This window comes from Marmota flaviventris, chromosome 11, assembly GCF_047511675.1.
Source record: "Marmota flaviventris isolate mMarFla1 chromosome 11, mMarFla1.hap1, whole genome shotgun sequence".
Lineage (NCBI taxonomy): Eukaryota > Metazoa > Chordata > Mammalia > Rodentia > Sciuridae > Marmota > Marmota flaviventris.
The window spans coordinates 17606346-17632717 of record NC_092508.1 but is presented as its reverse complement, the minus strand read 5'-3'; the positions used below and the strand labels follow the sequence as shown (position 1 = coordinate 17632717).

Below are 26372 nucleotides of genomic sequence, written 5' to 3'. Positions count from 1 at the left end.
TTTCTCTGTCCCGGGGTCCGGCCTGAGTCCCTGAACGCGGCGGGACTGGAGTGCCAGCCGGTGTTGGAGGTGGAGCGGCGACGCCGCCGCGCAGAGACCGGTGTCTCCGGCCCAGCAGCCCCCTTCCCTGCACGCCGGACTTTCCCTAGACCCCAGTCAGTTGGATCCTCTGGCACCAAGCAACCCCGGCCCCTCGGGCCCCTGCACAGCCTCTTTCGCTCAGAAGCCCAGGTCGCCTCCAGCCCAGGTAGATCTTGGACAATCCCAGATTTAGCCTCCCACAAACGGGTCTCCTGGCTGCCTCCTCACCGACTGCAAACTGCCCTCATCCCCACTCCCCCAGTCCCACTTTTAATTTCATCCCAGCCTCCTCTAGTCAGGCACTTTTGTTTCCCTTTGTCTTTGCTCCCCACTCCAGGATGCTTCCTGAGCTGCATGAAATGGGCACCATTCCTTTGTCCACCTTGTCCTTGCTGAGTTCTCCCACTCCCACCCTCATCCTAGGAGTACCCAGGACTCTTCCTTGACCTCAACTTCCTATCTGTCAGGTTGATCTGGGAGGGACCCCCTTCCATTCCCAGCACTATGCCGGGCACTGTGGAGACACTACGATTCCAGCTGCTGCCCCCTGAGCCAGATGATGTCTTCTGGGGTGCACCTTGTGAACAGCCCCTGGAGCGCAGATACCAGGCACTGCCGGCCCTCGTCTGCATCATGTGCTGTTTGTTTGGAGTCGTCTACTGCTTCTTTGGTGAGATCCCTCTCATTCCTCACCTGGGTTCCCCACTGCTTCCCCCAGTTCTTTTCCTGTAGCTTCTCAAATCTTCTCCAGAATCCCTCCTTTCATTTCACACATGTTTATAGATCATCTAGACTCTAGATTCTAGGGAACACCGGTTTTTGAATAAGGCATGCTTGACTTTGAACCTGGCTGTGTACTAATTGTAATGCCTTGTCTGAGCCTCAGTTTTCTCTGCAACAAAGGGAACAATGGTATTTGTCTCACATAGACTTGTTAAAAGAACTAGTAGGCACCTAATAAATAGCTATTGTAGTGGAGAGGAGTTTGGGTCATATACTAGGGAGGCACAGAAAACACTTAGCAAGGTGATTAAACATGGTCCCTTACAACAGGGCATATTGCATGATGGGGGAGAGACTCCTAGAATAGTCACACTTGTGATACATATTAGAGTGGGCTGGATGGTAGTCACACACATGGAGATCGCCTACAAGGCAGGCTCCAGTAATCAGGAATGCTGTGAAAAGTTGTATAGGTTGGGTACTGCAAAAGGGAGCTCAGTTGAGTAGGCAAAAGGGGCTGAAATCCAGCTCATGCTCCACTTGCCAAACTTGAGGCATTGGCACAAGGCTCCCTTCCTAGAGAACAGGACACCTTTTTCTAATTTTCACAAAGTTGTCACATGGGCTAGTGGCAGCCTAGAGTAAGTGTCTGGTGGTTCTACAGCAATAATTACAGAATTTCAAAAAAGAAAAGCAGGTAGGGACCCCAGGAAAGCCTCAGGAAGGATGATTATAAGTTACTGGAACCAGTGGGCACAAAGGAGGCTGGTAGTTTAGGCAGAGGTGTGGCAAGACTTCTCTCTGCAGCCTCTAGTATGGGTAGACAGATGGAGTGGGAATCAGATGGCCCCTCCCCTTCTCCCCTCCAAACCCTGGGCTGAATAACTACAGGAGGAAATACTCCCCACAAAAGTTCAGAACATGTTCTGGGCCTCCAAAAAGTCTGTTATCAACTCTCCTCTTCCACTATCCACACCCACTCCCTCTGCGAGGTGCTCAGTGTGGCCTCATGTTCCTTTTCCTGGGTTGCCCTGATGTCCTACTTCTTTTCCTAGACTCTGAGACCTTGTCTAAGCCCTACTCCTCTCTCTGACCCCAGAACCTTCTGGACTCTGATACCTACTCTCGTTGTTGGAACTGAATCTGTTCTTTATTATTGTTCTCTATGGGTCTCCTTGACCCCCATCTATGACTTCCATCTTCCCACCTGTTCAGGATCTACACCTCCCTCACTCTTTCAGGTACTGCTAATGGGCTTAATGGCCCTATAACCTCCTTTTCTTCTGAAACCTCACAATTGTTATTTCACCCTGTACTCCTCTTTGATTTCCTACTACCAATTATAAGCCCTAATGACCATCTTCCCAGCTGTCTCATTACCTTGCATCCTTCTAAGTCCCTCTATGACTCTTAGATCTGATCCCTGGTTATTCCTATCTCTCTGATCCCTGTATCCCCATTAGTGGATCACCCCTCCCCACACTGTGATCTCAGTGATCCCATTTATCTGATCTCAGTGTTCCTATCTCTCAGAAACCCTTTAATAGTCCCAATGATTACAGTTCTGTCAATCCCCCTGACCCCCACTCCCACCCCATGGACCTACAAAGATCTTATCTTTTGGAACTCCTCTCCAAATAACCTACCTCTGTCCTCTTTGTCACCTTCCAGTGATGCTTTGTCTCTGAAGCCCTGTGACCCCTCAAAGATGTCACCTTTCTGAAGCAGTGTGATCCCATCTCTCATGTTCTGATTCCTATATTACTCATCTCTGAACAATTCCTCTCCAAAGACCCCAGTGACTGTATTGCTGATCCGCTTGTGGCCCCAATGATTTATTTCTCTAAGCTGTATGATCCCAAATACTACAGTGGCCCATTACTAATTCACTCATGACGTCAATGATCTATGACTCCATCACTGATGCCCTCATGACCCCAGTAATTCCCAATTCTCTGATCTTAGTGTCCTTATCACGGATTCTATTGTGCTCCCACGTCCCTGACCCCTCTGAACTCCTCCTCTAGCTCAGTGACTCGTTTTGGCCCCTCACTGGCCTCTGTTCCCCTCTAGGTTACCGCTGCTTCAAGGCAGTACTCTTCCTCACTGGGCTGCTGTTTGGCTCAGTGGTCATCTTCCTGCTGTGCTACCGAGAGCGGGTGCTGGAGACACAACTGAGTGCTGGGGCGAGTGCAGGCATCGCACTGGGCATTGGGCTGCTCTGCGGGCTGGTGGCCATGCTGGTGCGCAGTGTGGGCCTCTTCCTGGTGGGGCTGCTGCTCGGTCTGCTGCTCGCCGCTGCCGCCCTGCTGGGCTCTGCACCCTACTACCAGCCTGGCTCAGTGTGGGGCCCACTGGGGCTACTGCTAGGGGGAGGCCTGCTCTGTGCCCTGCTCACTCTGCGCTGGCCCCGCCCACTCACCACCTTGGCCACCGCGGTGACTGGTGCTGCACTCATCGCCACCGCTGCTGACTACTTTGCTGAGCTACTGCTGCTGGGGCGCTACGTGGTGGAAAGACTGCGGGCCGCACCGGTGCCTCCCCTCTGCTGGCGGAGCTGGGCCTTGCTGGCACTCTGGCCCCTGCTCAGCCTGATGGGCGTTCTGGTGCAGTGGCGGGTGACGGCGGAGGGGGACTCCCACACTGAAGGTGAGAGGGCAGAGGCCAGGGTGGGCCTGGGAAGAGGGGACTGCTAGGGTTGGGGGGGGGGGGGGCTGAGGGACTGTGGACAAGGCCTCAATAGGGTTACAGAGCTCCCAGCTCAGGGTCTGGGAGGATGGGACCATGAGCCACTATTTATTCCACAACAATGTATGGAACATTGGTTCTGTGTCAGCCCCATTCTAGGTACTGGAGAATATAGCAGAGGTAAAAAAGAAAGGAGGGATGGGGTATAGCTCAGTGATAAGAGTGCTTGCCCAACTGCAAAGACGCTGGGTTTGATCCCCAGCACCACAAAACAACAACAACAACAACAAAAAAAAAAAAAATAAAAAGAAAAGAAAGAAAGAAAAGAAAAAAGAAAAGTTTCCTGCCCTTACCTGTGTAATCCAGGGCAGGTGAGAGATAATAAACAAGCAGACCAACAAAATAATTCTGGTTGTACAGAGTGATATGAAGGAGATACAGAGGAAGTGATTATAGTTAAGGTGGTCAGAAAAGGCTATTTAGAAGAGGTGACATGTAAGGAGAAACCTAAAGAATAAGGGGCAAGCCATGCCAGGAGCTAGAGTAGTGGGAACAGCAAGGGCAGGGGCCTGAGAAGGAACAAGCTGGGTGTATTTGAACAAGAGGGCTGGAGTGTGGTAGGTGAGGTTTTGGAGTTGGGCTGATGATGTGGGTCTTCTGGGCTATGAGGAGAACTCTGGATTTTATTAGAAGGGCAGTGAGTTCCTATTGGAGGGTTTAAAGTGAGGAAGAATATAATGTCACTTAGTGTTCAAGATGCTTGTTCTGCTGCTAAGTTTAGAAAGCCCTGGAAGGAGACAGGCCTTAGTGAGAAAGCAGCATGGCTGTCTAGTTGAAAGATGGTGGTGTCTGGCCTGGGAGAGTCACCTGTGGCTCAGGATTGGGAGAGAGACAGCAGCCATGAAGGGTGTGCCTAGAAGTCTAAGAATCTTACATAAAGACCATTGGAAGAAAGTAACTACAGGAAGTCCTATCTGGGAGCTGGCGACAAGGAAAGGAAGTGACAGGGTAGTGGTAGGAAATAACAGACAAGGAGAATCTGAAAGCCTGACACCTCAGGTGGGAAGAAAGGGGAGGGCTTGGAGAAGAGGCATGTGGGCTCTGAGACCCTGCTCTGCCCATACCTCCACAGTGGTCATCAGCCGGCAGCGAAGGCGTGTGCAGCTGATGCGAATTCGGCAGCAGGAAGAGCGCAAGGAGAAGCGGAGGAAGAAGAGACCCCCTCGGGCTCCCCCCAGAGGTCCCCGGGCTCCTCCAAGGCCTGGGCCCCCTGACCCTGCTTATCGTCGCAGGCCAGTGCCCATCAAACGTTTCAATGGAGATGTCCTTTCCCCGGTGAGCACCTTGAGCCCCTCCAGCTTGAATGGAGGAGAAGGGAATGTGTAGACTCTGTCTAAGCATGATTCCCCAGGGCTGGTCACTGTCTTGAAGGCCTGGTGTTTGTCCAATAGAACCCCTGAACCAAGGGTGGAATGGATACAGCTCTGGTGACAGGAGAAAGGTGTCCTAAATATGGATTTTAAGTGGTATGTGGTGGGGTTTTCAGGGCTGGAAACTCTGGGTATGGGCAGTCTAGGGGAGTATAAGGCTTGTGGAAGGACAGAAAGAAGTGATTTCAAGACAAGCATCTCCAGCAAGACTCTCACCCCTGTGTATATTCCCCCACAGAGCTACATCCAGAGCTTCCGGGACCGGCAGACTGGGAGCTCCCTGAGCTCCTTCATGGCCTCACCTACGGATGCAGACTATGAGTATGGGTCCCGCGGACCACTGACAGCCTGCTCAGGACCCCCAGTGCGGGTATAGCTGTATCTCTACCTGTCTAGACTCTGCAGTCACCAGCTCTGCCAGCTTGGGGAGGCTTGCCAGACCACCACCCAGGCTGCCTGGCCCCACGGCCTTCGGCTGTCCCTCTCGCCTCCCTGGAGAGGACTGGCCTGGCCACTAGAAGGAAGATCTATCTTAGGCTAAGCCTGGCCTGAGGGGGAAGTCCCCTCCCAAGCTCCCAAGGGATTCCTGGGGGACTCGGGGTGTGAGCCCCACTGGGGTGTGCTCAGGGTTGTGAGTGTGTCACCCATGTATGTGTGTGTGAGGCGGTAGGCTTGGAGGGGACATTGGGACCCTTGCCTTAGATTTCTGATTGGTAGGGCTTCTCTAGGGCTGGCCCCACTTCCTCTCCTACTGCTGGGGTCCCATGGACCACTCTCCTGCATGTCTACACGAAGGAGGCCACCTTCTCCCTCATCACTCCGCCTCCCAACCACTCATCTAAGGTTCCTGTCCTTGTCTACAGGGCAGACTACAGCGCCCTTCACCCTGGTCCTCTGGCCTCTGCAAAGCCACATGCCTGAGGGCAGTGTCAGGGGATGGGGGTGGGGGTGGTGCTCTGGGCTGGGTTGGGGGGTGGAGGAAGAGGGGCTTAAATGCACGGTGCATGTCTGGTGTCTGTCATGCCACCCTGGACACCTCATGCTTCTGTCTCTCCCCACCCCGCCCTGTTTTACAATCTTTTATAAATGTGCCAAACTGCATGGCCTCTGCCAGGAGTGGTGGTCTTCAGTGGCTGGCACTTCTGTGGGCCAAGCTGGAAGCACTGAAGCCTTGGGCCCTGTGCCCCTTCCTACAGGGGCTGCAGGCAAGGTCTGTCCTCCTATGGCACACAGAGAGGCAAGAAAATGAGCTACAGCACTTTTATTGTTTCCCGACACCTCTGGTTCCCATCACCCCACCCAACCCTGTGTAAGGGCACACGCTTTCCAAGCTGTCCGAGGGCACCTGCCTTGCCTGGTTGGGTCCTGCTAGTCACCTGCAGAGGAATGACACCACGTGGGGCTGAGGGAGAAGAGGCCGCCTTCCTCCTCCCTGGCAGAGCCTGGGCACCCACCCAGGGACAGCTGGACCCTCAGCCTGTGCCCCACCCTTTCACAGCCTCTGTCAAGGTTCTCATGGGGGCAGGGAGGTGGGGTCATTGAGGGTGGAGCAGAGCAAGGCATGTACAAGGAATGCAGGAATTTGGGTTAGACTGGCAAGGCATCTCCTACATAGCAGAGGAGGAAATGAAGCTAGCTTGGGAGCCCTCTGTTGATGTTGAACTTGCTTAGAGAGGCAAAAGCCGGCCCAGTAGAGAGCAGGAAGGGTGAGGTCAGTACAGCTTTTGGTGGGTAAGTGGGAAAAGAGAGGAATTGGTAAAAAATGGGGTGTTCAGGAGAGCTAAAGAGGGTCCAGAGGCAGGAGGGGGTAAAGAGAAGCCTGACAGAGGAGGGGTAGGAAGCTGGGGACACCGGCTCTGAACCAAGCCGCTCTTGTTAAGGAATCAGGGCTTCCTCCCCTCAGTCCTGGGTGTGATCTATCGCACCCCTCCCCCACCCCCAGATCCAACACACCCCTGCTAAGAACCTTTCCCAAGTCCTGGAAAGCCTTTCATAGGGTGTCTCAGCCTAGCACCTCCAAAGCGCCCCCTCTTGCCTGGCCTGCCGGCCTGGTCCAAAAGCCTGCCCCTCTGACCTCTGCCCAGTGGGCTTCACTCACCCTCTACCAGCAGGCATGTGTTGGCACTGTCCTGGCCGGCCTGGCAGCAGTAAGTGCCCTGGTCCTCAGGTCTCACGTCATGGATGACCAGGCTGTGGGTGGGGCCGTGGCTGCGCATCTCATACTTGTCTCCTGGGCACAGCTCGACCCCCTCCCGCAACCAGCACACGTGGCCCCTGGAGCGGGACACGGTCACCTCCAGCACAGCCCGGCGGCCGGCAAGAACAGTCTTCTCGCGAGGGGGGCGGCGGCATATCTGGAGAGGCAATGCTGGGAGCGGGTGGCGGGGCGGGCAGGAGCTTAAGTTAATAGAAACACCCATCCCTCCCGTGGCCTCCACTCCAGGCATCAGCCCTTCGTGCCACAGTCCATTCCTCTGCATCCCCAGTCCACAGTCTCTTCTACCCCAGGAAACGCGTTGCCCTCTGTGATCCGCCCCAAGAGCGCCCTCGAAGAGAGAGGGGAGGCAGTGTTACTGGGACCAGCCGCCAGTCCCTCAGTCCCAGAGCGGAGGTGATGCCCCCTTCCCTGTCGCCCCGCCTCAGTAGCTTACCCTCCACCTCCAGTAGAGCCAAGGACTGGGCGGGTCCCGCCTGGAAGCGGACTTCACCCGCGTCCTCGACTCGCAGCTCGCTCAGCACCAGAATGTGTTTCTTCCCTGGGGGTGATGGGGGGAGCTAGCAAGGCCGGATCCGCCTCTGGGGAGGGTTCTGGGGCGAGGGTGGGGATAGAGAAGGCCCGGGGTGGGTTAGGACTAGGAAGGTGTTCCTTGGGAAGCGGAGCGAACCGGACTCAGAGCTGGGGGCGGAGAAAAGTCCTGGAGAGCCGGTTTGTCGGGCGGGGCGGGGCCTATTCGAGCTAGAGGCGGAGCTTATCGTGGTGGGCCGGGTCTGTCTAACCTGGGGCGGGCAGCAGGTCAGAGAGGGTAGAAAGGCGGACAGACCTTCCTGTCGGATGCGGACGCGGCCTTCGGGTTTTAGCGGGCGGCCTCCGAGCTCCCAGCGCCCGGTGGTCTCGGTCTCTGACACCGTACACTCGAACGTGGCGCCGTCGCCTTCGCGGGCGCGCACGGACTGGAGCTCGGAAAGCACCGACACTGTGCGCTCTGGGGCAGAGCGGGGGCGGCAGGAGGGGTTGAGTGGAGGGGGAGGTCCCCGGCCACACCCACGCCACGCCCCCTCTGAGGTCCCCCGGGGTCGGCCCTGGGGAAAGAACCGTCAGCGGTCCCAGTGCCCGCCGAGCGCCCAGCCACCGCTCCGCCCTGTACACACCGCGCACGGTCAGACGAACCGGCCCGGCCTGGGCCGTCCCCACCACACAGCTGTAGGTCCCGGCGTCCGAGGAACTGCAGCGCCGCAGCTGGAGAAGGCGGCGCGTCCCGAGGGCCTGGAGCCGGAGCCGGGGGCTGGGGGTGAGCGCGCGCCCGTCCTAGGGGCGGAGGTGCAGAGTCGGGCCGAGCTCACCTGGGGACTGGAAGCCGAGGCTCTGGAGGGCGGCGCCCTCTGTCGTTGCCAAGTAGTCTGGAGGCGAGTTTACTTGTGCCTCGAGTTCCCAAGCTAGGGTCGGGCTTCGCCAAGAGCCTCTTTGAAAGGTGTAACCCTTTAGAGACATTAGGCCCAGAAGGGGCACCACAGGTTCAGGAAACCAGATCACATGGGGAATGTGCGGGGATTCTAGAATTAGGTAAATCTGGATTCCATTATGGCTCTAGCCCTTTTGTCTGCCTTTGGGCAAGTAAATTCATCTCCTTAGCTCAGTTTCTCCCTAGGCAACAAACACTGGAAAAAAGGTCTACCCCCGAGGTTTTAAAAAGTAAAGGTTTTGAAGACTAAAGGCCTCAATGTAATATCAATCTTAGTGCAGTGCCAGGCACACTCAGTCGGTATTAGTTCTTTCTGTTATCGTTATTGTGGTTATGCAGACAAGGTTTGCGCTTGGGCTGGGCTCTGACCTTCTCCCAGGTAACATCAGCCAAGGCCTGGGAAAGCTCGCACTCGAATGTAGCTGTGTCTCCCTCAGTCACCTCTAGGTCCTGTGGCCCCTGCACAATGGTCACTGGGACCTCTGAGTGGGAAAGGGAGGACAGTGCACAGGGAACATGGGTAAGGGCAAGATGACCCAGATTCCAGGGACAAAGAGGACACATGTGGGCATAAGGGGTCAGTGTCCAGTACAAGGTGATGAGTGAAGGCCACTGAGTGAGTGGGGGACATGCAGTGCAGGTGGTTTAAGGGGGATGCTGGTCATTGGGGGCACAGCAGAGTGATAGGGTCAATGAGTGAGAGTCACTAGCTGGAAGACACAATTTAAGGTGGTCAGTAGGGGACATGGCTGGAAGATAGAGGGGATTGGAGGAGACTGGAACAGAGGTGTCCATGAATTCACCAATAGACAGGCATGGTTAGTGGGGGAGTCCATGCTTGGCTGGGTTGGACAGCAGCAGACACTGGGCAGTGGAGGACCCTAGAGTAATCTAAGTGTGGTCAGTGGGGAACACATTGGGCTGGAAGCAAAAAATGGGGGCATTCCAGCAAGATTGCTAGTGGAATCACCCTTAGGTACAGTCAGCAGATGAGAGGAATTGAGTGGCCACAGGCAGAAGGGCCTCAGGAGACAGGTGTGATCAGTGGGGCTATTTTCAGGCAGGCAGACAACAGGGACCACACTGGCACGGCCATGCTCAAGGTGGGGAGCTCAGCTCACTGGCTGGGGCAGTGGGGCCACACGGGAATGGAAGGGGCAGAGGAGTCACACTGTACAAGGTAGGTCAGTGAGGGCCACACGGGGACAGGCAGGGTCAGTGGAGGCCACACAAGTAGTAAGTAGGATCAGGGGTCACACGCAGGCGATCAGCCGCACCTCTCACAGTGAGTCTGGCAGCACAGCGCAGGGAATCCACCGTGAAGGAGACACAGCCCGAGTCTGCCAGGCCCAGGCCACTGAGTGCCAGACGGTGAGTGTGGCCCTCCGCGTGAATGTGGCACTTGGGCCCCGGCTGCAGCCGGACTCCACCCCGGGCCCACTCCCCAATCACACCCTCCTGGGAGAGCCGCAGCTGGAAGGTGGCGCTGCCCCCCTCGCTGACTGTCACATCTTCCAGAGGCTGCAGGACTCTCAGCTGCCGCGCTGGTGTGGGGAGATGGGGATGGGCAGGAGCCACAGAGGCTCACTCACCCCTTGGCTCTAACCACAGTCTCCAGCACCTAATCTGCGGCTCTGGCTACAGACTCAAGAATGGGGATGGGGGCAAGAAGGGAGCACAACTGGCTGGACTTGGGGAGGGGGTAGCATACTGGGTTTAGGAAAGGAGGACACCGGAATCTGGTGAGGTGTGGTTAAGAGGGTTGAGGAGTCTGGGTGAGGAATGCTGTGATACTAGAAAGAGCAGGAGATTTGAAGTCAGATCCACTGGGACTGGAACCTAGCTCTGCCAGGTTTGTGTACTGTGTGGTCTCAGGCAAACTGCTTGACTTCTCTGGGCCCCAGTTTCTCCAATTGTACAAGATGAATAACATTGAAACATGAATTTATTGTGATGATTGAATTAGAAGAGAACATTATCACCAACAATAACCATTCACTAAGCTCTGGGTGAGCATTTCTTATGTTATCTCAGTTAATGTTCTTAAAGACCCTAAAGGTAGAGTTCAGCCCCCCTTTTCAGGAGATTTGGCTCAGAGAAATTAAGTAACTTGAGTGAAGTCACACAGCTAATAGAGCTCCAGCTGGGGTTAAGGAGTGGAAAGTGCTATTTGTCAGCCACCCCAGGTTCTTAAATGGGCATGTATGTCCCTGGGGCATGTGACTAAGTTAAACACAGAGAATCTTTTCGAAATATAATATTTATGTGTATAGCAAAGCCACCTTGGGTATATGAAATGGAATGCAAAAGCCATATGGGCTTCTGAGGTAAATAGAAAACATTAGAAAAAAGAAGTTTTGCTTTGGGCAAGCTGCTTCAGTTTGCACCCCTGGACTAGGATGGCCAGGGCCGACTTTCCTCAGCGGCAAGGGGCACTTTGGTGGGGGTCTCAGGGGCTCTAGGACGGCCAGCAGAGGCAGCGTCATGGGGTGGGTGATGGTTAGGAGAGGACGGGGCACTCACGCCTCACACTGAGCCTGGCCAGGGTGCGATCGTGGTGGCTCTCGCAGCCGTAGGTGCCCTGATCGGCGAGCACGACGCCATGGATGAAGAGGCGGTGGACGTGGCCGTCCTGGGCCAGGGCCAGGCGGGAGTCGAGCGGGAGGGGCTCCCCGCCTCGCAGCCAGCGAACGGCCCCCGCGGCGCCCACCCGGCCGGTCTCCACCTCCAGGCACACGTCCTGGCCTTCCTCGGCGCGCACGTCCTGCAGCCGCCGCAGGAACAGCAGCTCCGTCTCTGTGGGGCAGAAGAGGGGCAGCCATGGAGCAGCTGGGGCCTCGCTGGGTCCCTCCCCAGGCAGGAGCAGCAGGCTGCTGGGGCCAGGGCAGGGAGACACAAACCTCGGACATGCAGCCGGGCACTTGTGACGATGCTCCCTGCCCGGGCGGTCACTGTCCCCGAGTCCTCGAGCCTGCAGCCTCGCACAGTCAGGGAGTGGCTTGAGCCGCTCCGGGCTATCTCCAGCTGGGGCCCTGGAGTGACGACGGCCCCATTGCGTAGCCAGGTGACTTCTGCATCTGGTGGTGAGACTTCGCACTGGAACGTGGCGTCGTCGCCCTCGTGGACCGTTAATGGCGTCAGCTCAGAGAGAAGCTTCACTGGAGGTGGCTCTGGAGGGCGGTGGGGCAGTGAGCTGGCTGGGTTTTCCCCTCCTCTCCTTTCACCCCTGCCTCCCCTCCCCACTATTTAGCACATCTTTGCTGAGGACCTATTGTGTTGGTCAGGGTTGGCCCAAAGGGCAGGTGTCAGCTCCCTGCCACTCACTCCTTTTAGCCAGGTCCTCTCAATCCCAGCCTGGTGCCTGCCCCCACTCTATAGTAATAATAAATCATCTACCATGGATCGTACTTATAGCATTAACTGTCACAGCAACCCTAGAGGACAAGAACTTCCCCTAGTTGAAGAGCTGGGGCTCAGAGAGGTTGAGCTACTTGGCTCAACACAATGGGGGAGCAGAGGTGGGTTGACTCCAGAGCTGCTGCTCTCGGCCACCAGGGAGCCCTGTATCCTCTCCAAGTTAAAGGTCACGCACACACTGGTGGGCGCCAGAGGCCTCGAGATAGAGTGGGACATGAAAAGGGTCCAAAATAACAAGAAGTGGTCCTTGGGTTGCCAGGGCCAAAGAGCGTGAGGGGTACACTGTTACCTTCCACACTGACGAGGAAGATGCGGCTGTCCTGGGGTGCGTCGCACAGGTATTCCCCAGCGTCCCCGCTCCGTGCCCCCCGCACCCGCAGCACCTGCCTGGCCCCGGCCTGCTCCAGCTGTACCCGCCCCTGGCTCGCCAGGCGCTCCCCGTCCTTGTACCAACGTGCAGGGCCCCCCGGCCCGGAGAGGTGCACCACCAGCTCCAGGTCCCCGCCTGGGGTGCTTCGAACCCTCGTCTGGGCCGCCTCAGGGGTCACTACCCGCACAGGGGGCTCTGTGGGGTCAGAGCTGGGGGTCACCGGGAAGGAGAGGCTCTAGGGCAGTAAGAAGGGGAGAGGGAGGCATGATGGGAAAGGAGCGATGGGTGGGCACAGGGTAGGCGAGGGGTGCTAGCAGAGCAGGAGGCCCATGCGTTTTGGGGTGCTTGCTACTCAGGTTTTTTGCCCACGTTCCACTCACCAGCCACCTGGACGGTGAAGTTGAGGCTTGGGGCCTCTGGGGCAGTCCCGGTCTGGCAGGTGTAGAGACCTGCATGGGTTAGGTCTGCAGCCCGGATGCAGAGGACACGGCGGGGACCCTCGGCTTGGAGCTCTAGGCCCTGGCCCTCCTGCACAGGCCTCCCGTTGTGGCTCCAGAACACAGGGGCGCTAGCCCGGGACAGCTCGCAACTCAGCAGCACTGGCTCCCCAGGGGCCACACAGAGTGGGCTGGGGGCTGCCTCCGGAGCAAGGAACTGCACAGGAGGCTCTGCACAAAGAGAGGAGCGGATGAGCCCCTGTCCGCCTCTCCTCCCTGCCCCAGGATGGCTGGGAGCACCCACCAGCGAGGCTGACGTTGAAGGTGACGGCCTCATCGCGGGTCTCACACACATACTCCCCGGCATCCTCAGGCTGGGCATGGGGCAGGGTGAGGGTGCGGGCAGGCCCCTCAGCACCCAGCTTCAGGGCATCTGAGGCTTCCACCTCCAGGCCGTCCTTGTACCAGCGCACCTGGGACCCCGCAGGGGCCACCTCACAGCGTAGCTCCACACGCCCTGGAGTTCCAAACTGCAGATCCAGAGAACGGGCTGCTGGGTGCACGATCCTCTCTGGTGGGGCTGGTGCGTGAGCAGAGGTAGGGGCATGGGGCTCAGCCAGTGGGCCTCTCCCTGCCTTGCCCACCAGAAAATAAGCCCTCTCCACTTGCAGCACAACCCAGGGGGCACTTGCTGTGTGCCAGACACTGTGCCTGAGCACCTGCAGCTCATTCCTTAGCTACTCTGGACCACTGCACTGTATAGATGAGGATCTGAGGTCTCCATAGAGGAAAGTGACTTGTCCAGTGTCCCACAGACAGAAGATGTAGATGGATCCACACCCAGAACCAACCTCAACATACCCCCTCCTTCTTCCCCCCTCACTTCCCTCTCCTTCCCCTACTTTTCCTCTGGTGCATTTAGCACCACCTGTCTGTGTGCCCTCACTAGAATGTAAGATAGGAGGTTTTGTCTCATTGGTTCAGCACCTAGAACAGTGCCAAGCACATAGTATTCACTCAGTAAATATTTATTGACTGACTGACTGACTGAATGAATGGTTCTAACTGCTGGGATTCCTTCCACCACACCTGCGGTCCCTGTCTCAACTTGACTTTGGAGAGCAGGGCTCTGAGAATGAGGAGGCTGGGGAGTCCCTAAGATACAAGAATTCAGGATAGTTGAGTGTATCTATCCCTTAGTTCCTACTGCCCTGGGTGCCCCAGAATCTGCTCACCTGTGACAGTGACAGTGAAGAAGGCTGAGTCATCTCCAACATCGCACACAAACTCGCCTCCGTCCGCAGGCTGGGCAGCGGGCAGCACCAGGCGGCGGTAGCGGCCATCACTCTCCAGAACCAAGGCCTCGCTCTCCTCCACCTCCAGGCCATCCTTGTACCAGCGCACTGGGGCGTCCTCTCGAGACAGCTCACACATCAGCACCACACACTCCAAGCTCACGGCGATCAAGGTCACCTCATCCCGAGGGTATATGATCCTCACGGGGGGTTCTGCAAAGGGGGGCAACCACAGGCTGTCGGCCTCCCTGGAGGTATCTGGCAGCATGAAGCCCTCTTGCCCATATGATAATAAGAATAATGAGTAGAATAATAACAACAATAGGTCCAGGATCTGCTCTTGTAATCTCTGGCACCAGAGAAGTTCTAGAATTCATAAGGATTTGGATTTTAGAAATGGTGCATTTCTCATATACCACATAATCCTCAGCCTCCGCTGGGCGCCTCTCCCCATAACCAACCACATCAACATTTCTGCAATGTAACATGTATTCACCTTCAGTAGGATATATGAAAAGATATATTCATATCTTATAGATGCAAGTATACAAATACACTTACTCTAATGGATAATTAAACAGTAAAAACGGATTCACAGCAATTAAATTCAGGATTCACTGAAATGAGTTTTCATACCAAACTTACAGAAAGCCTTTAGTTTTTAAGAGTTTTTTTTTTTTTTTTAAATTTTGAATAAGAGGTGGTGGATCTGAAATAGCAAACACTTTTATACTACCTCCTAAGATTCCAGGAACAGTCCTTAGCACATTACACTTTAAACTTCACAGCATGAGGTTTCCATTTCCCAGATGAGGGAACAAAGGTGCAGAGTGATAAAGCAATTTTCTTAAACTCATAGCTGGCTACCGGTACTCAAAGGCACACACTACAGTGTGTTCAAGGGAGGCACACACTCTGCAGGCAGCTATGGGGATTCCACACCTGGGCTTGAAGGAACTAAGTAACACTTTTTGCATTTGTGCATGAGAGTTGCCAACACCTAAGAGTTCTCAGGGTTGCTACGTGCTAATCCTGAGAGCTCATCTCCAAGTGCTGGTGACTCCTCCACTGAAAGGAAGCCATTTCACTATTGGAAGTGACCAGTGCAATGAGCCGAAGCCTATCCATACCCCTTAGCGCCCTTGTTCCCTCAGGATCTTCAAGTCGGCATAAGATTTTAGTGCCTTTCGCCCCCTTGTGGCAGGGGTGGGGAACTGCTAGCTTCCGGGCCTGGATTTATTTTACGCGTGGTGTGCGCATGGGCAGTCGTACCCAAAGCGCGGACCAGCCCTCGGCCTCCGTGGGGACTGCTGGCTCGAGCTCAGGCAACCCACCTTCCTACGTGGGCTTGCTTACAGAGACTGGAGGATGCAGGCTGGTTGTCCGGGGCCCATGGAGGCCAGTAGATAGCAGAGGATGGCTGCCTGTGGGGTGCAGGACGTGATGGGGGCAGTAGTTGTAAGGGCGGGGTGCAGTAATGAGACCTGAACAGCTCTGGGACTTGAGCTTGGTGTGCGACTTGATTCACTCTGGCCTAGAGCTGAGGTGGTGTTTGTGTGAATAGCCGGGTTTTTTGTGGGAAGCCCAAGTGCAGGCTGAAATTAGGGTGGCTGTGGCCATTATATTTGGCCAGGGCCGGGGAAAGGAGAGAGTGAAAGTGAATGGACATAGGCTAGAATGCGTGCACAAGGCCTCGCTGGCACTTTGGGCTTGGTGTGCCATGCTCAGCTGACTGGGGTGCAGGGAGTGGGGCGCCCTAAGCAGCTCAGCTGGCCTAGGCATGGCTCCTAGGACATGGCCAGGGATAGGGGAACAGGACAGTACCAGCAGTGGGATGGTCTCTCCAGGGCAGCCATCAGGGTTCTTCTGTCACCTACAGCTTCCTAAACATCGCCACCCTTGCACACTGGAATTGGCGCTGTGAGCTGCAGCCCAAAGTCTCCTGCATGGAACCAGTATCACTTCCACAGTTATCCTGTGCTTTTCCTGTCTAGATTGTTCTCTGCCCACCCCCATCCCCATTCAACTCTCCTATCAGTTCTAAAGACCTCGCCTGCTGCCCTTACCAGGCGAGCAGCTTGTAGCCTTGGGATTCCTATGGCGACCCTGGGCTACCCGCTGTCTGACATGTCTGGCTTTCCTGCCAGGCTGTGCATGCTGGGAGGGCAGACTGAGTTTTCTAAGAGGTGCTAAATGTTGGGAGCCCAGCCCAGGACTGGCCCTTGTGTGTGGAGTGGCGACTTCCTCCAAGGCCCACCCTGCCTCTCCTCTCTGCTCTCAAGCCCTCTTCTCTCACCGCACTTATCACAAGGTGTCACTGTATGTTTATTTGCGTGTTTATTGGTTTAACACAGGGGTCGCAAACGCAAATGCCCACAAGGGCCAGGAACCTTAGGTCAGGGGCTGAAGCAGTCTGGGGAGAGGCAAAAAGGAATGGCAGGGAGAGTGGGCAGAGGAATGGGGGGCCCCCGTACTATGGGGCTATTCAGCACCAGCAGATCGTCGCCAAGGGGGGAAGCGGGACCAGAGCCGCCGGGTCTTCGGCCTTTTCAAGAGGACGCATAACTCCGGATTGTTATTTGAACTGTCCTGACTTTGGTAAGACTCTGCAGGCCAAACAAAACACATCTGTGGGCTGCCCAGGGTCCCAGGGACTGCCCGTTTGCGACCCCTGGTTAACAGCTGCCTCCCCAGCTAGACTGGCAGCTCCCCAAGGACAGGGACTGTATCTGTATCACTCACCAATTACTCCTAGCACCTGGCCCAGAGACAGTGTTTAATCAATGAGCTGGTGGAACACAACTAGACCTGGCCTTGCACTGGGGAAGGGCCTGTTCACTGGAATGGGGCATCCTGGGCTCTTCCCTGCAGGGACCCTGGTGCATGCACCCGCGCCCAGGCCTTCTTCCTCCCATGTGCACGCAAGCAACAGGACATTCAGCCATCTCCCCCACGGGTCAGGACTGTTCTCTGGTCACTCTGGGGAGTTGGGGTGGACCCACACCTGTGACTGTGACAGTGAAGGAGGCCGATTCGTCATCAATTTCACACAAGTACTCGCCGGAGTCCTCAAGCTGGACAGCAGGTAGCACCAGGCGGCGGACAGTGTCCTCCTTCTGCAGAAGCAATGCTGGGCTCTCTACCACCTCCTCACCATCCTTGGTCCAGCGCACCTCGGCCCAGGGCCGACACAGCTCACAGGTCAGCACCACGCGCTCCAGGCGCACAGCTGCTACATACACTTTGCCGCTGGGGTACACGATCCATGAGGAGACATCTGGGGAACAGGGACAGCCACCAATGCGCATGAGGGGCTGGGGCTGCTGTGCCTGATGCCCTCCCTGATCCAAGCCTCTTCCTTATGTTCTGGAAAGTAGACCATGTGTTGAACAAGAAGGACTTTTAGCTGTAAGCAGCTAGAGACACATGGTCCCCCAAAGATAGCTGTCATGATCAGGGGGACAAAAGTGCAGTCACCAAAGCATTCCAGGCTTTGGTGTACAAACTCTGTATTCCTGGGTTGGGACAGGGCTGTATGAAGGGTGGAATGGGGGAGAGGAGGGTCGGGCCTCCAGGTAGAGCTGGGGTCACCTGCAGGGCTCTGAGATCTTTTGACCTTCTTGTTCCTGAGACCCCTGGCCCTGCAGTACAGTTACTGTCCCCAAAGATTCCCCTTGGTGGGGTCTCCAGGACAATGGAGAAGGCAGGGCTTTCCTGGTGACAGGTAGCCAGGACCAATGTGATCGTGACAACACACTTCCAGACTATGGCTAGGCCCTGGTGGAGAACGGGAGGGGGTCTGATCAGCAAGATGCAGGAGTATAACAGCTGCTGCTGCTGCTGGTCCCCCACCTGTGATGGTGACAGTGAAGTAGGCACGCTCCTCTCCAGCAACACACTGAAACTCGCCCCCGTCAGGGGGCTGGGCGGCGGGCAGCACCAGGCGATGATGGGGCCCCTCATTCTCCAGTACCACGAAGTCACTCTCCTCCACCTCCTGCCCATCCTTGTACCAGCGTACAGGGGCGTCCTCTCGGTCCACCTCACAGGTCAGCATGACACACTCAGAGGTTATGGCATGTACAAACACATGCTCTTGGGGGTCCACGATATGCACTGGGGGATCTGGGGTGGGGAAAAGAGATGGATCACACACATACCCACACATAGGAGACAGGAGTCCAAACTGGTCTCATGGCAGGAGGTACTGTCTCTGCATGCAAAGACATTGAGAAGTGCTTAAAGCTACTGCATAGGAGTTTCAGGGACAATGATATGGGTTCTTGATAGCATGGCAGGCGAGGCCATGACAAAGATCATGTGGCCCTTGAGAGGTCCTTTGGTCCCCAGAGGATCAGAGGTAGCTGGGTGGGGACATGGAGGGAAAAAAGCATAGAGTTCACACAGTGGTATCCACATTTGTCTAGGCAGGAGGGAGGTCATTGTCACAAGCCACACTGGCTGAGCTTGCTACTTCCTTCACAATAAAGTCCCCAGGAGGGGCAAGAGGAGGAGAGTGGCTTAATTGGTGGGAACTAGCTGCTCCTATGGGTAGTACTATGTTTGATATGGTTGTGTCTTCAAAGTTCCATGTGCAAAAGACTTGGTCCCAGGGTGGCACTTTTGGAGATGCTGTGGACCTATAGGAGGAGGTGCCAAGCAGGAGGTCATTGGGGGCATGCCCTTCAAGGGGCCTGTGGAACCCCAGCCTCTTCCTTTCCTTTGCTTTCTGGCCATGAGGTGAGCAGTTGGCCACTGTCACTAGCACTTCTAGCTGAGGTTCAAAGTAATGGGTCCCTGATCTTGGACTGCAACCTCCACCAACGTGAACCAAAATAAACCTTTTCTCTTTGTAAGTTAATTAAGTTTATAATTATTTGTTATAGTGACAAAAGGCTAACAGTAGCAAGTTCCCTGTCATGGGGGGCACTCAGGCAGGGGCCACAGGATCTCCTGGCAATGGTGTTGAGAACAGGATTTCCCCTTGGCGGGGAGGATGAGCAGGACGAGTGCTCCCATACTGCCCTCCCTGAGGACCCCAGGCCCAGCCCTGGATGTTCTTGCTCTGGAGAGCCCAGGAGGCCTGGACATGTGCATTTATAATAAGCCTCCAGGGTGCTCCTGAAGCAGTTGGACCATGGATTGTCTGGTGAGAACCACTGGACCAGGCACTCAACACTTCTGTATGATCTGACCACCTGTAGTAGTAAGCAGAGGCTAGTCCTGGGTGTGGTGTATGGTGTTTGCTGGTTACATATGGGGTAAACCACATCACCTCTTTGAGCCTCAGCCCCTTTATGTGAACTGGAATTGTATTACCCCTCATCTAGATGTGAAAAATTGAACCAAACAGTAAATATTTGAAGTCCTACCATGGCACTAGGCTCAGAGTGAGATGCTCAGTAAATGTTACCTCCCATCTTTTTCCTCTTAATTGCATTTGGTTCTTTCCCCTCATCCAGCAAAGGGTATGCGGGGGTCAAGTGTGCTAGAAGGTGATGAGAGGGTAAAGAAGCAAGTGCAGCTGATCTAAAATATGCACCCTGGCCACTAAGCCCTGCTTCTAAGGGAACCCCAAGTGGACAGACCAGGGGGAAAGGCTTGCCCTGCCCCAGAATTGGCCTCAGCTGGAGAAGCCCAGGCCAGTAGGTTTCTGACCTTGGACAGTGACACTGAAGAAGGCTGAGACCCCTTCTGTTCTGCATTCAAACTCGCCGCTGTCTCGGACTTCAGCCTCAGGCAGGATTAGACGGTGTCTGCGCCCATCCATCTTCACCACCAGCGACTCGCTCTCCTCCACTTTCTGCCCATCTTTGTACCAGGTTGCTGGGAAGTCTACTCTCGAGAGCTCACAGGTCAGCACCACCCGCTCCGAGGTCGTGAAGGTCAGTGACACCTTGTCTTGGGGGCTCAGGATGTGCACTGGGCTCTCTGCATGGGGACAAACAGCCACACCCAGTTTCCTCAGCAAGCTGTGCCTCAGATCAGCATCCCTCTCACTGCGCGCATGAACATCCGGGAGGAGAGCTGCCATTTGTGTATTTATTGGGGTTTAAAAATATAAGTTTGAGTTTTTGTGTGGTTATGATTTAAATGGATATGATTTGAATGGGAGACCCAAAGGTTCATGGCAGCTTGGTGGCACTGGGACTTTACAGAGATAGAGCCTATCGAGAGGAAATTAGGTCGCTGGGAGCATCATCCTTGGAAGAGATCAATGTCATTCTCACAGGACCCCAGTTAGGTCTTGCGAGTGGCTTGTTACAAAGCAAGACCATCTATTCACTTGTCATCCTCCACACACTGCCATCTCTTTCCACCTCGCTGCCATTTGGTGACTCAGTCAAGAGGGCTCTCCCCAGAGACTAAGGAGATGACGCTGCCCAATCTTTCTGCCTTCAAACTGGTCAGTGAAACAAAGCTCTTTTCTTTCTAAAGTAGCCAGCATCGGGTTCTATTAGGGCAACAGAAAACCAGCTACCAAAGGCTGATATACTCACTCTTTAGAGCAGTGATTTGAGGATTCCTAGAGAGCCTGCCCCAAAGGCAGACTCTAGAAGTCTTGAGTTTGCAGGGGCCAGGGAGTCTGCATTATCAACCAGCCCTCCAGGTGATTCTGAGGTGCTGGATCCTGGCTGCTGTTCACTTCTCCCCTGCCCTCGGCTTGCTAGCTGGTAGCTGGCCCTCTTGAGGCCCATACTTGGGCACTGCTCATTTCTTGATTGGTCTAACAAACTCCAGTAATGGTGAGAGGGCAAACACTAGAGTGTTCCTTGAATTCTCAGTCACCCTACTCTAACTGTCCTCCTCAGGGATGCCTCATCCTCTCTCCTTCCCTGTCCCAACAGGTGGCATAGGGGGATTCTAGAGCCAGACTACCTGGGTTCATAATCCAACACCACCATTCAGTAGCTCTGTGATGCTGAACAAGTTATTTAACCTCTCTGTGCTTCAGCTGTCTCACTTTTAAAATGGGGATGACAAAAGAGACTATCTCATAGGGCTGTTAAGAGGATAGTGTTAATTAATCTCAAGGGATTAGGACTGGCCCTGGCACATAGGGAAACTGCTATGATGGAGCAGGAAGCAGTCAGGAACTAAAGGTCAAGGTCCATGCCTCCCAAATGATATGACAAAAGTGACAGATTTCTGTAAAGCATAAAACACTCCCGAGAATTGGGATGTGATGCTATAGAGAGAATGAGTGCCCCGTATGTTGCACACAGGTTGAAATTGGCCTACTGGCCTCTGACCTCTCCGTATGAGCTTCTTAGCCTGTGAGAAAGTGGAACAGTATTTGCTGTGTTTGGCCAACAGGACTTTTGGTCTTGACCCTGTCTGCCCTCTTGGGGGCCCCGCCAGCACCAACCTTGGATGGTGAGGGCAGCTGAGTCCTGTACACCAGGGCAGCTGAAGCCAACCAGGGCCCCACTGTCCTCGTGCTTGACGGCTTGCAGGATGAGTCTGTGCTGCAGACCCTTCTGTTCCATTCGGTACCTCAGGGCCCCAGGCTCCACCTGGCCCTCTGGCTTGTTAACCTTGAGTTCTTCCCCATTAAGGAACCAGGTCCCCTGGATGATGGTGGACAGATCGAGGGAGAAGACAGCATCTTCCCCATCATATACCTGCACATCCTCCAGACCTGCCACCAGGCGAGCTGTGGGCACTGAGGTAGGACAGAGTGTAGCCATCAGAACCAGAAGGGGACAGAGTGAAGAAACCAGAAAGCAGAGGGCTGGGCTGGCAGTCCCTGAGGACAGGAACTGAGGGCTGGGAGAGGGAGAAGGGGTGATGGGAGGACATGACTTGGGGTACAGCCTCTAACAGGCAGGGTCTGGCAGGATGACTCACCAAGGTGAGCAGAACCATGGAACACGACGTGGGGACTGCGGCCATGTTCGCTAACTGTGCAGACGCGGAAACGGTAGTCACCCTCCGAGGGCACGCAGTCGCCTGGCACCTCCACAGCTCCAGCTTTCTCAATGCTGAAGCACTGGATCCAGTCTTCAGAGCCCACCTCCTGCCGCTCCAGGCGGTAGATAAAGGGGGTCTCAGGAGGTGGCTCAGGAGGCTTCCAGGTCAGTAGGACCGTGTTCTTGTGGCCCTTGAACATCTCAGCCAGCACCGGAGGTCCTGGAGGATTATGCTTGACACCTGAGACAAGGGCAGGGTTTGCACTCAATCTTGCTCAAGCCTCCCACAGCCCTCCGTCTTTGAATATACTTTGCTGACCCCGGCTCTGGTGTCTGGTCACCCTCCCACCCTGGCCTTCCTGGGCAGAGGCCTTCATGTCCTCACATTTGACTCTGAGCAGAGTGGTGGTGCGGGAGTTGCCTAGGCTGAAGGTGACCTCTCCAGCTTCTTCTCGGGTAACCCCTGGAAGGACCAGGGCGTGCATGTGACCAGAACTGCTCTGGCAGGTAGCTGGCAGCTCCTCCCCGTCACGGCTCCAGCGCCCCTCGACCCCGGCCTCTCGCGTCTCCACCAGCAGCACGGCGTTCTCTCCCTCCAGCACATCAAGCTTCCGGGGCAGCCTCTTCAGTATGGGCCCTGAGATGTGCACGGCAAGCCATCAGCCCAGGGCTAGGCACCTGCTGGCCATAGCCTCAGCCTCAGCCTCTTCCCACTGGCCAGCTGACCTTTAACTGTGACATTGGCCACTGTGCGCACCCGGCCTCTCATCTCGCACAGGTAGACACCATCATCATCTGCCTTCAGCCTGTGGATGATAAGGCGCCTGACGGTGCCCTCTTCAATCTGTTCATACTTGCGGCAGGGCAGCAGCCGCTGGTCCTCTCGGAACCAGGCTGTGGGAATGCGGGAGTTGGGCACTTTACACTCCAGCACCGCAATCCCATGCTCCCGGCCCTCCACATCCTGCAGGGGCCTCGTGAAGCGGAGGCGGGGCTCTGCGGAGAGGGGAGAGACAAGAGAAGGCTCTGGAGAGAGGCCAGCCCAGGAAGAGGGCTCCTGAACATACGTGCGATCTCGTTCTTTGCTCTTTCCCCAGAGACAGCAGGCACATGGAATCATAAAATCATAAATTATAAGAAGGGAAGTCAAACGATGGCCTTCTCATCTGACCCTGACACTTGCTAGCCACATCACCTTGAGCAAGTCCTGTGACTCAGTTCCCTTACTTGTAAAATGAGAAAAGCAAGGGGAGAAGTTTGATCTCAGGTCAGTGATTTTCAAACTGGTCCCTTAGGCTTCTCAGAGGCACCTCACAAATTCTGCCAGGGTCCGAGTCGAATTTCATTATTAAGGTATTCTAACCATTTTCAAAAATATAGTAAAAAGAAAGAAAAGTTAGGAAAGAGAAAAGATAAAAAGACATATGATGCTGGAAAATACCAGCGGGTTAACTTGGGTTGCTGGAGAAGCTGGTTTTTTATGGCACTCTGGGAAGTTCCTCTTGCCTTCCCTCTGGGCTTTTCTTTCTTGATGAAATTCCAATTCAGCACTGGCCTGGCAAGTTCGTGCACATAAAGCTGTACCAGTGAGGCCACTGCTACAAGCCCAGGTGCCACACGCTTGAGTGAGTGCCAGGCAGGGCTCGGAAGAATTTGTCAACATTTTTTTTTTCCCAGCAGAAAGTTGAGTAATAACCAGTGAAGGTATAACCCCTCATGTTGTGATGAAATCCTATTACAGAGAACTTTAACTTCCAGTGTGAGCATGGGGCGTGTTTTTGTTTTGTATGAATTTTCTGTTTGTGAATAAGGTAAGCATTTATTAGATATTATTGGTGATTCAAGTTTGAAAAACAAATTTTCTCTCCTTCACCTTCCTCTTTTTTCAAACTTAAAAAAGCAGTTTAATGAAAGAATAGCCAAAAATTATGGGATATTTTTCCTCTCCTGTGAATGAATAGTTTCTCTACTTGATGTCAGCATCAGGGCCTTCCCCACAGGTTCAGAGACTAGACCCACTATGCGTCCAGCCTCCACTCCAAATGTGTGCACTCAATACTGCAGTCCCTTGTTCTCACTGATTAACCTTGTAAGTTTAGACCTAGCCTTATTCGTTTAGACAGATAAAAATGCTCCTTATATCTGTCTTACATATTGGAGTTACAAATGGGAATCCAGTTGAGGAAGGGCTAAGATAGCAAAGGTTGGAAACCACTGGAGAAGAGATCTAGGGTTCTCGCGGTTTGTACATCAACCATTTCTTAGTGCCTTGGAATGGGCTAAGAAATTCCTGAATGTCTTGGAAACCTACTAAATCAAATCTCTGAGGGGTGAGAGGCAGTCAGTCAGGAAACTGGTATTTAAAGTTTCCGCCTGTCGCCCAGACTTCGGCACCAAGGGGAGCACGAGTAAGGAGGACCTCAGAGGGCGATGGAGGCCCCTCCCCAGCCCCAGAACGCTCAGAGGGCGCTACCTTTGACGTGCAGCTGCACAGCGCTGAGCGTTTGGCCAGCTGAGTTCCGCGCTGCGCAGACATAGAGCCCGCGGTCCTTGGCCTGGCAGTAGAGCACCTTGAGCACAAAGCCGCCATCGCGATCGCGGTACATGAGGCGGCGGCGGTCAGGAAGCAGGGGGCGGCCCTCCCAGTGCCATTCGATCTCGGGCTCAGGCTTGCCCATCACGTAGCAGCGGAACTTGGCGTGCTTGCCCTCGTTCACCCAGAAGGTCTTGGGCGCGCACTTGAGAGGCTCCACCACCGGAGCGGGGGCCTCCTCGGGGTCCTCCGGCGGGCTCTCGGGGGGCTGGTGCACCTGGAGCAGCGCGCCGGCCTGCGCGTGGCCGTGCGCGTTGCGGGCGTGGCACACGTAGACGCCCGAGTCTGGCAGACGGGCCGCCAGGATGCGCAGTGCCAGGCTCGTGCCCGGGCCACCCGCGGCGCGGCCGGGCTCCAGCACGAAGTGACTGCTGTCCCACACCTCGTCCAGGGCCATCCCATCCTTCTCCCAGTACAGCGTGGGTTCGGGGAGGCCCCCCACCTGGCACGTCAGCACCACCTCCTCCCCCCGCAGCACCCACTGGGACCGGGGTCCCGTCAGGAACACCGGGGCGCCCTCCCCGGTTCCCGGAGGCGGCAGCGGGTGCTCGGCGGGTTGGGGCTCAGGCTCGGGGGCCGGCGGCTCCAGCACGGTGACCGCGGCTGCCGCGTAGGCCTCTCCGGCCGCGTTACGAGCGCGGCACACGTAGACCCCGGCGTCGGTGGGCAGTGCGCCGCTCAGCAGCAGGCCATGCTCCGCGCCGTCCGCCGGGAAGCTCAGGCGCTCCGAGGCCGCCAGCTGCTGCCCGCCTTTCTCCCACACGACAGTGGGCGGCGGCTCCCCCAGGACCACGCACTTGAGCTCGGCCTCCGCGCCACTTACCACCCGCACGGGCCGCGGGAAGCGCAGGAAGCACGGGGGACTTCCTTGATCCCCTGAGCCTGCCTTCATCGCGGTGGCTGCGGATGGCCCGCCGCGGCGCGGGGGAAGGGCGGTCGGCGGTGGCGCCGAGGCCGGGAGAGCAGCACGAGTCCCGAAGGCTGGAGCGTTGGGGACCCGCGGAGCTCGCCCCAGTCCACCCCTTCCCGGCTCGCCTCCTTACCCTCGGCCTGGAGCAGCAGATCTGGCGCGCGGCGGAGACTCCCCGGCCCGCAGCCCAGAGCTTAGGGGGCAGTCCTTCCTGTTTGCCTTTCCAGCGAGGGGCCCCGCAGCCTCCTCTGCCCGCGGCCTGGCTTCCTGCTCTCTTCCCAGCCCCCTCCCACAGCCTGGGCCTCTTTCCTCCCTCCCACCTCCAGCCGCCAGGTCCCCAACTGCCCGCCAGGCTTGGGCCTGAGTGGCAGAGGCGCCTGCAGCTGCCAATCCCAAAAATATTCTCTGATGACACAGCTGGAGGACAAGGGCCCAGACTGGCTCCTCCAGGCTAAGTATAGAGCAGGCTGGACCACCTGCCCCGCGCCCAAGCCCCAGTTCTAGTTGCAGCCCAACCCTTCGCTTAGGCTAGCCCAGCAGTTGCTTGGTTGAAGGGCTCTCAGAGGGGCTAAGGAAGCTGATGCATTCTGTCTTTCTGACAAAAGACACTTTCAGAAACTGGCCAAACCCTGGCCAAGCAGCTCTCAGGCTGCTTCTGTCCCACCTGAGGTCACCTCTGTGCTGGGTGCTGAGACGTGAGACAGTGTTTGTGTGTATGTGTGTGTGTGTGTGTGTGAGAGAGAGAGAGAGAGAGAGAGAGAGAGAGAGAGAGTGTGTGTGTGTAGGGGGAAGGTGTATGTTTGTATGTGTGGGTCAGGTCACTCCGGGTGAACAT

General features: G+C 55.7%; 2 protein-coding genes across 3 annotated transcripts; one reads left to right on the top strand and one right to left on the bottom strand.

Annotated features, from left to right (window-relative positions):
* The first annotated feature begins 170 nt into the window (after window positions 1–170).
* Tmem198 (transmembrane protein 198) lies at window positions 171–5740 on the top strand. Its single transcript, XM_027941966.3, has 5 exons — window positions 171–247; window positions 549–751; window positions 2878–3453; window positions 4625–4827; window positions 5161–5740. Exons 2-5 carry the CDS (start codon window positions 586–588, stop codon window positions 5296–5298), a joined length of 1083 nt encoding a protein of 360 aa, XP_027797767.1. The 5' UTR covers window positions 171–247; window positions 549–585; the 3' UTR covers window positions 5299–5740.
* Window positions 5741–7012: 1272 nt separating this feature from the next.
* Obsl1 (obscurin like cytoskeletal adaptor 1) lies at window positions 7013–25869 on the bottom strand. Of its 2 annotated transcripts, XM_027941685.2 has the most exons (20): window positions 24508–25869; window positions 22761–23030; window positions 22420–22671; window positions 21973–22275; window positions 21491–21787; window positions 19780–20052; window positions 17974–18246; window positions 17126–17398; window positions 14062–14334; window positions 13131–13406; window positions 12770–13057; window positions 12309–12584; window positions 11503–11772; window positions 11126–11398; window positions 9880–10146; window positions 8972–9084; window positions 8292–8448; window positions 7964–8125; window positions 7574–7678; window positions 7013–7290 (listed from the first exon to the last, which is right to left on the bottom strand). In XM_027941685.2, exons 1-20 carry the CDS (start codon window positions 25517–25519, stop codon window positions 7013–7015), a joined length of 5691 nt encoding a protein of 1896 aa, XP_027797486.2. In that variant the 5' UTR covers window positions 25520–25869. The 2 variants fall into 2 exon arrangements, with proteins under 2 accessions (XP_027797486.2, XP_027797485.1); XM_027941684.3 differs by lacking the exons at window positions 7013–7290; window positions 7574–7678; window positions 7964–8125; ... (7 more) ...; window positions 13131–13406; window positions 14062–14334 and adding an exon at window positions 16442–16727 and having other exon boundaries at window positions 24508–25844.
* Window positions 25870–26372: the final 503 nt, after the last annotated feature.

Coding starts and splice junctions, on each gene's coding strand:
- Tmem198 (XM_027941966.3), top strand. CDS start 586: ATGCCGGGCACTGTGGAGACACTACGATTCCAGCTGCTGCCCCCTGAG. Junction 752..2,877: donor AGTCGTCTACTGCTTCTTTG/GTGAGATCCCTC, acceptor GTTCCCCTCTAG/GTTACCGCTGCTTCAAGGCA. Junction 4,828..5,160: donor ATGGAGATGTCCTTTCCCCG/GTGAGCACCTTG, acceptor ATTCCCCCACAG/AGCTACATCCAGAGCTTCCG.
- Obsl1 (XM_027941685.2), bottom strand. CDS start 25,519: ATGAAGGCAGGCTCAGGGGATCAAGGAAGTCCCCCGTGCTTCCTGCGC. Junction 22,672..22,760: donor GGCCAATGTCACAGTTAAAG/GTCAGCTGGCCA, acceptor TGCACATCTCAG/GGCCCATACTGAAGAGGCTG. Junction 22,276..22,419: donor CACTCTGCTCAGAGTCAAAT/GTGAGGACATGA, acceptor CCCTTGTCTCAG/GTGTCAAGCATAATCCTCCA.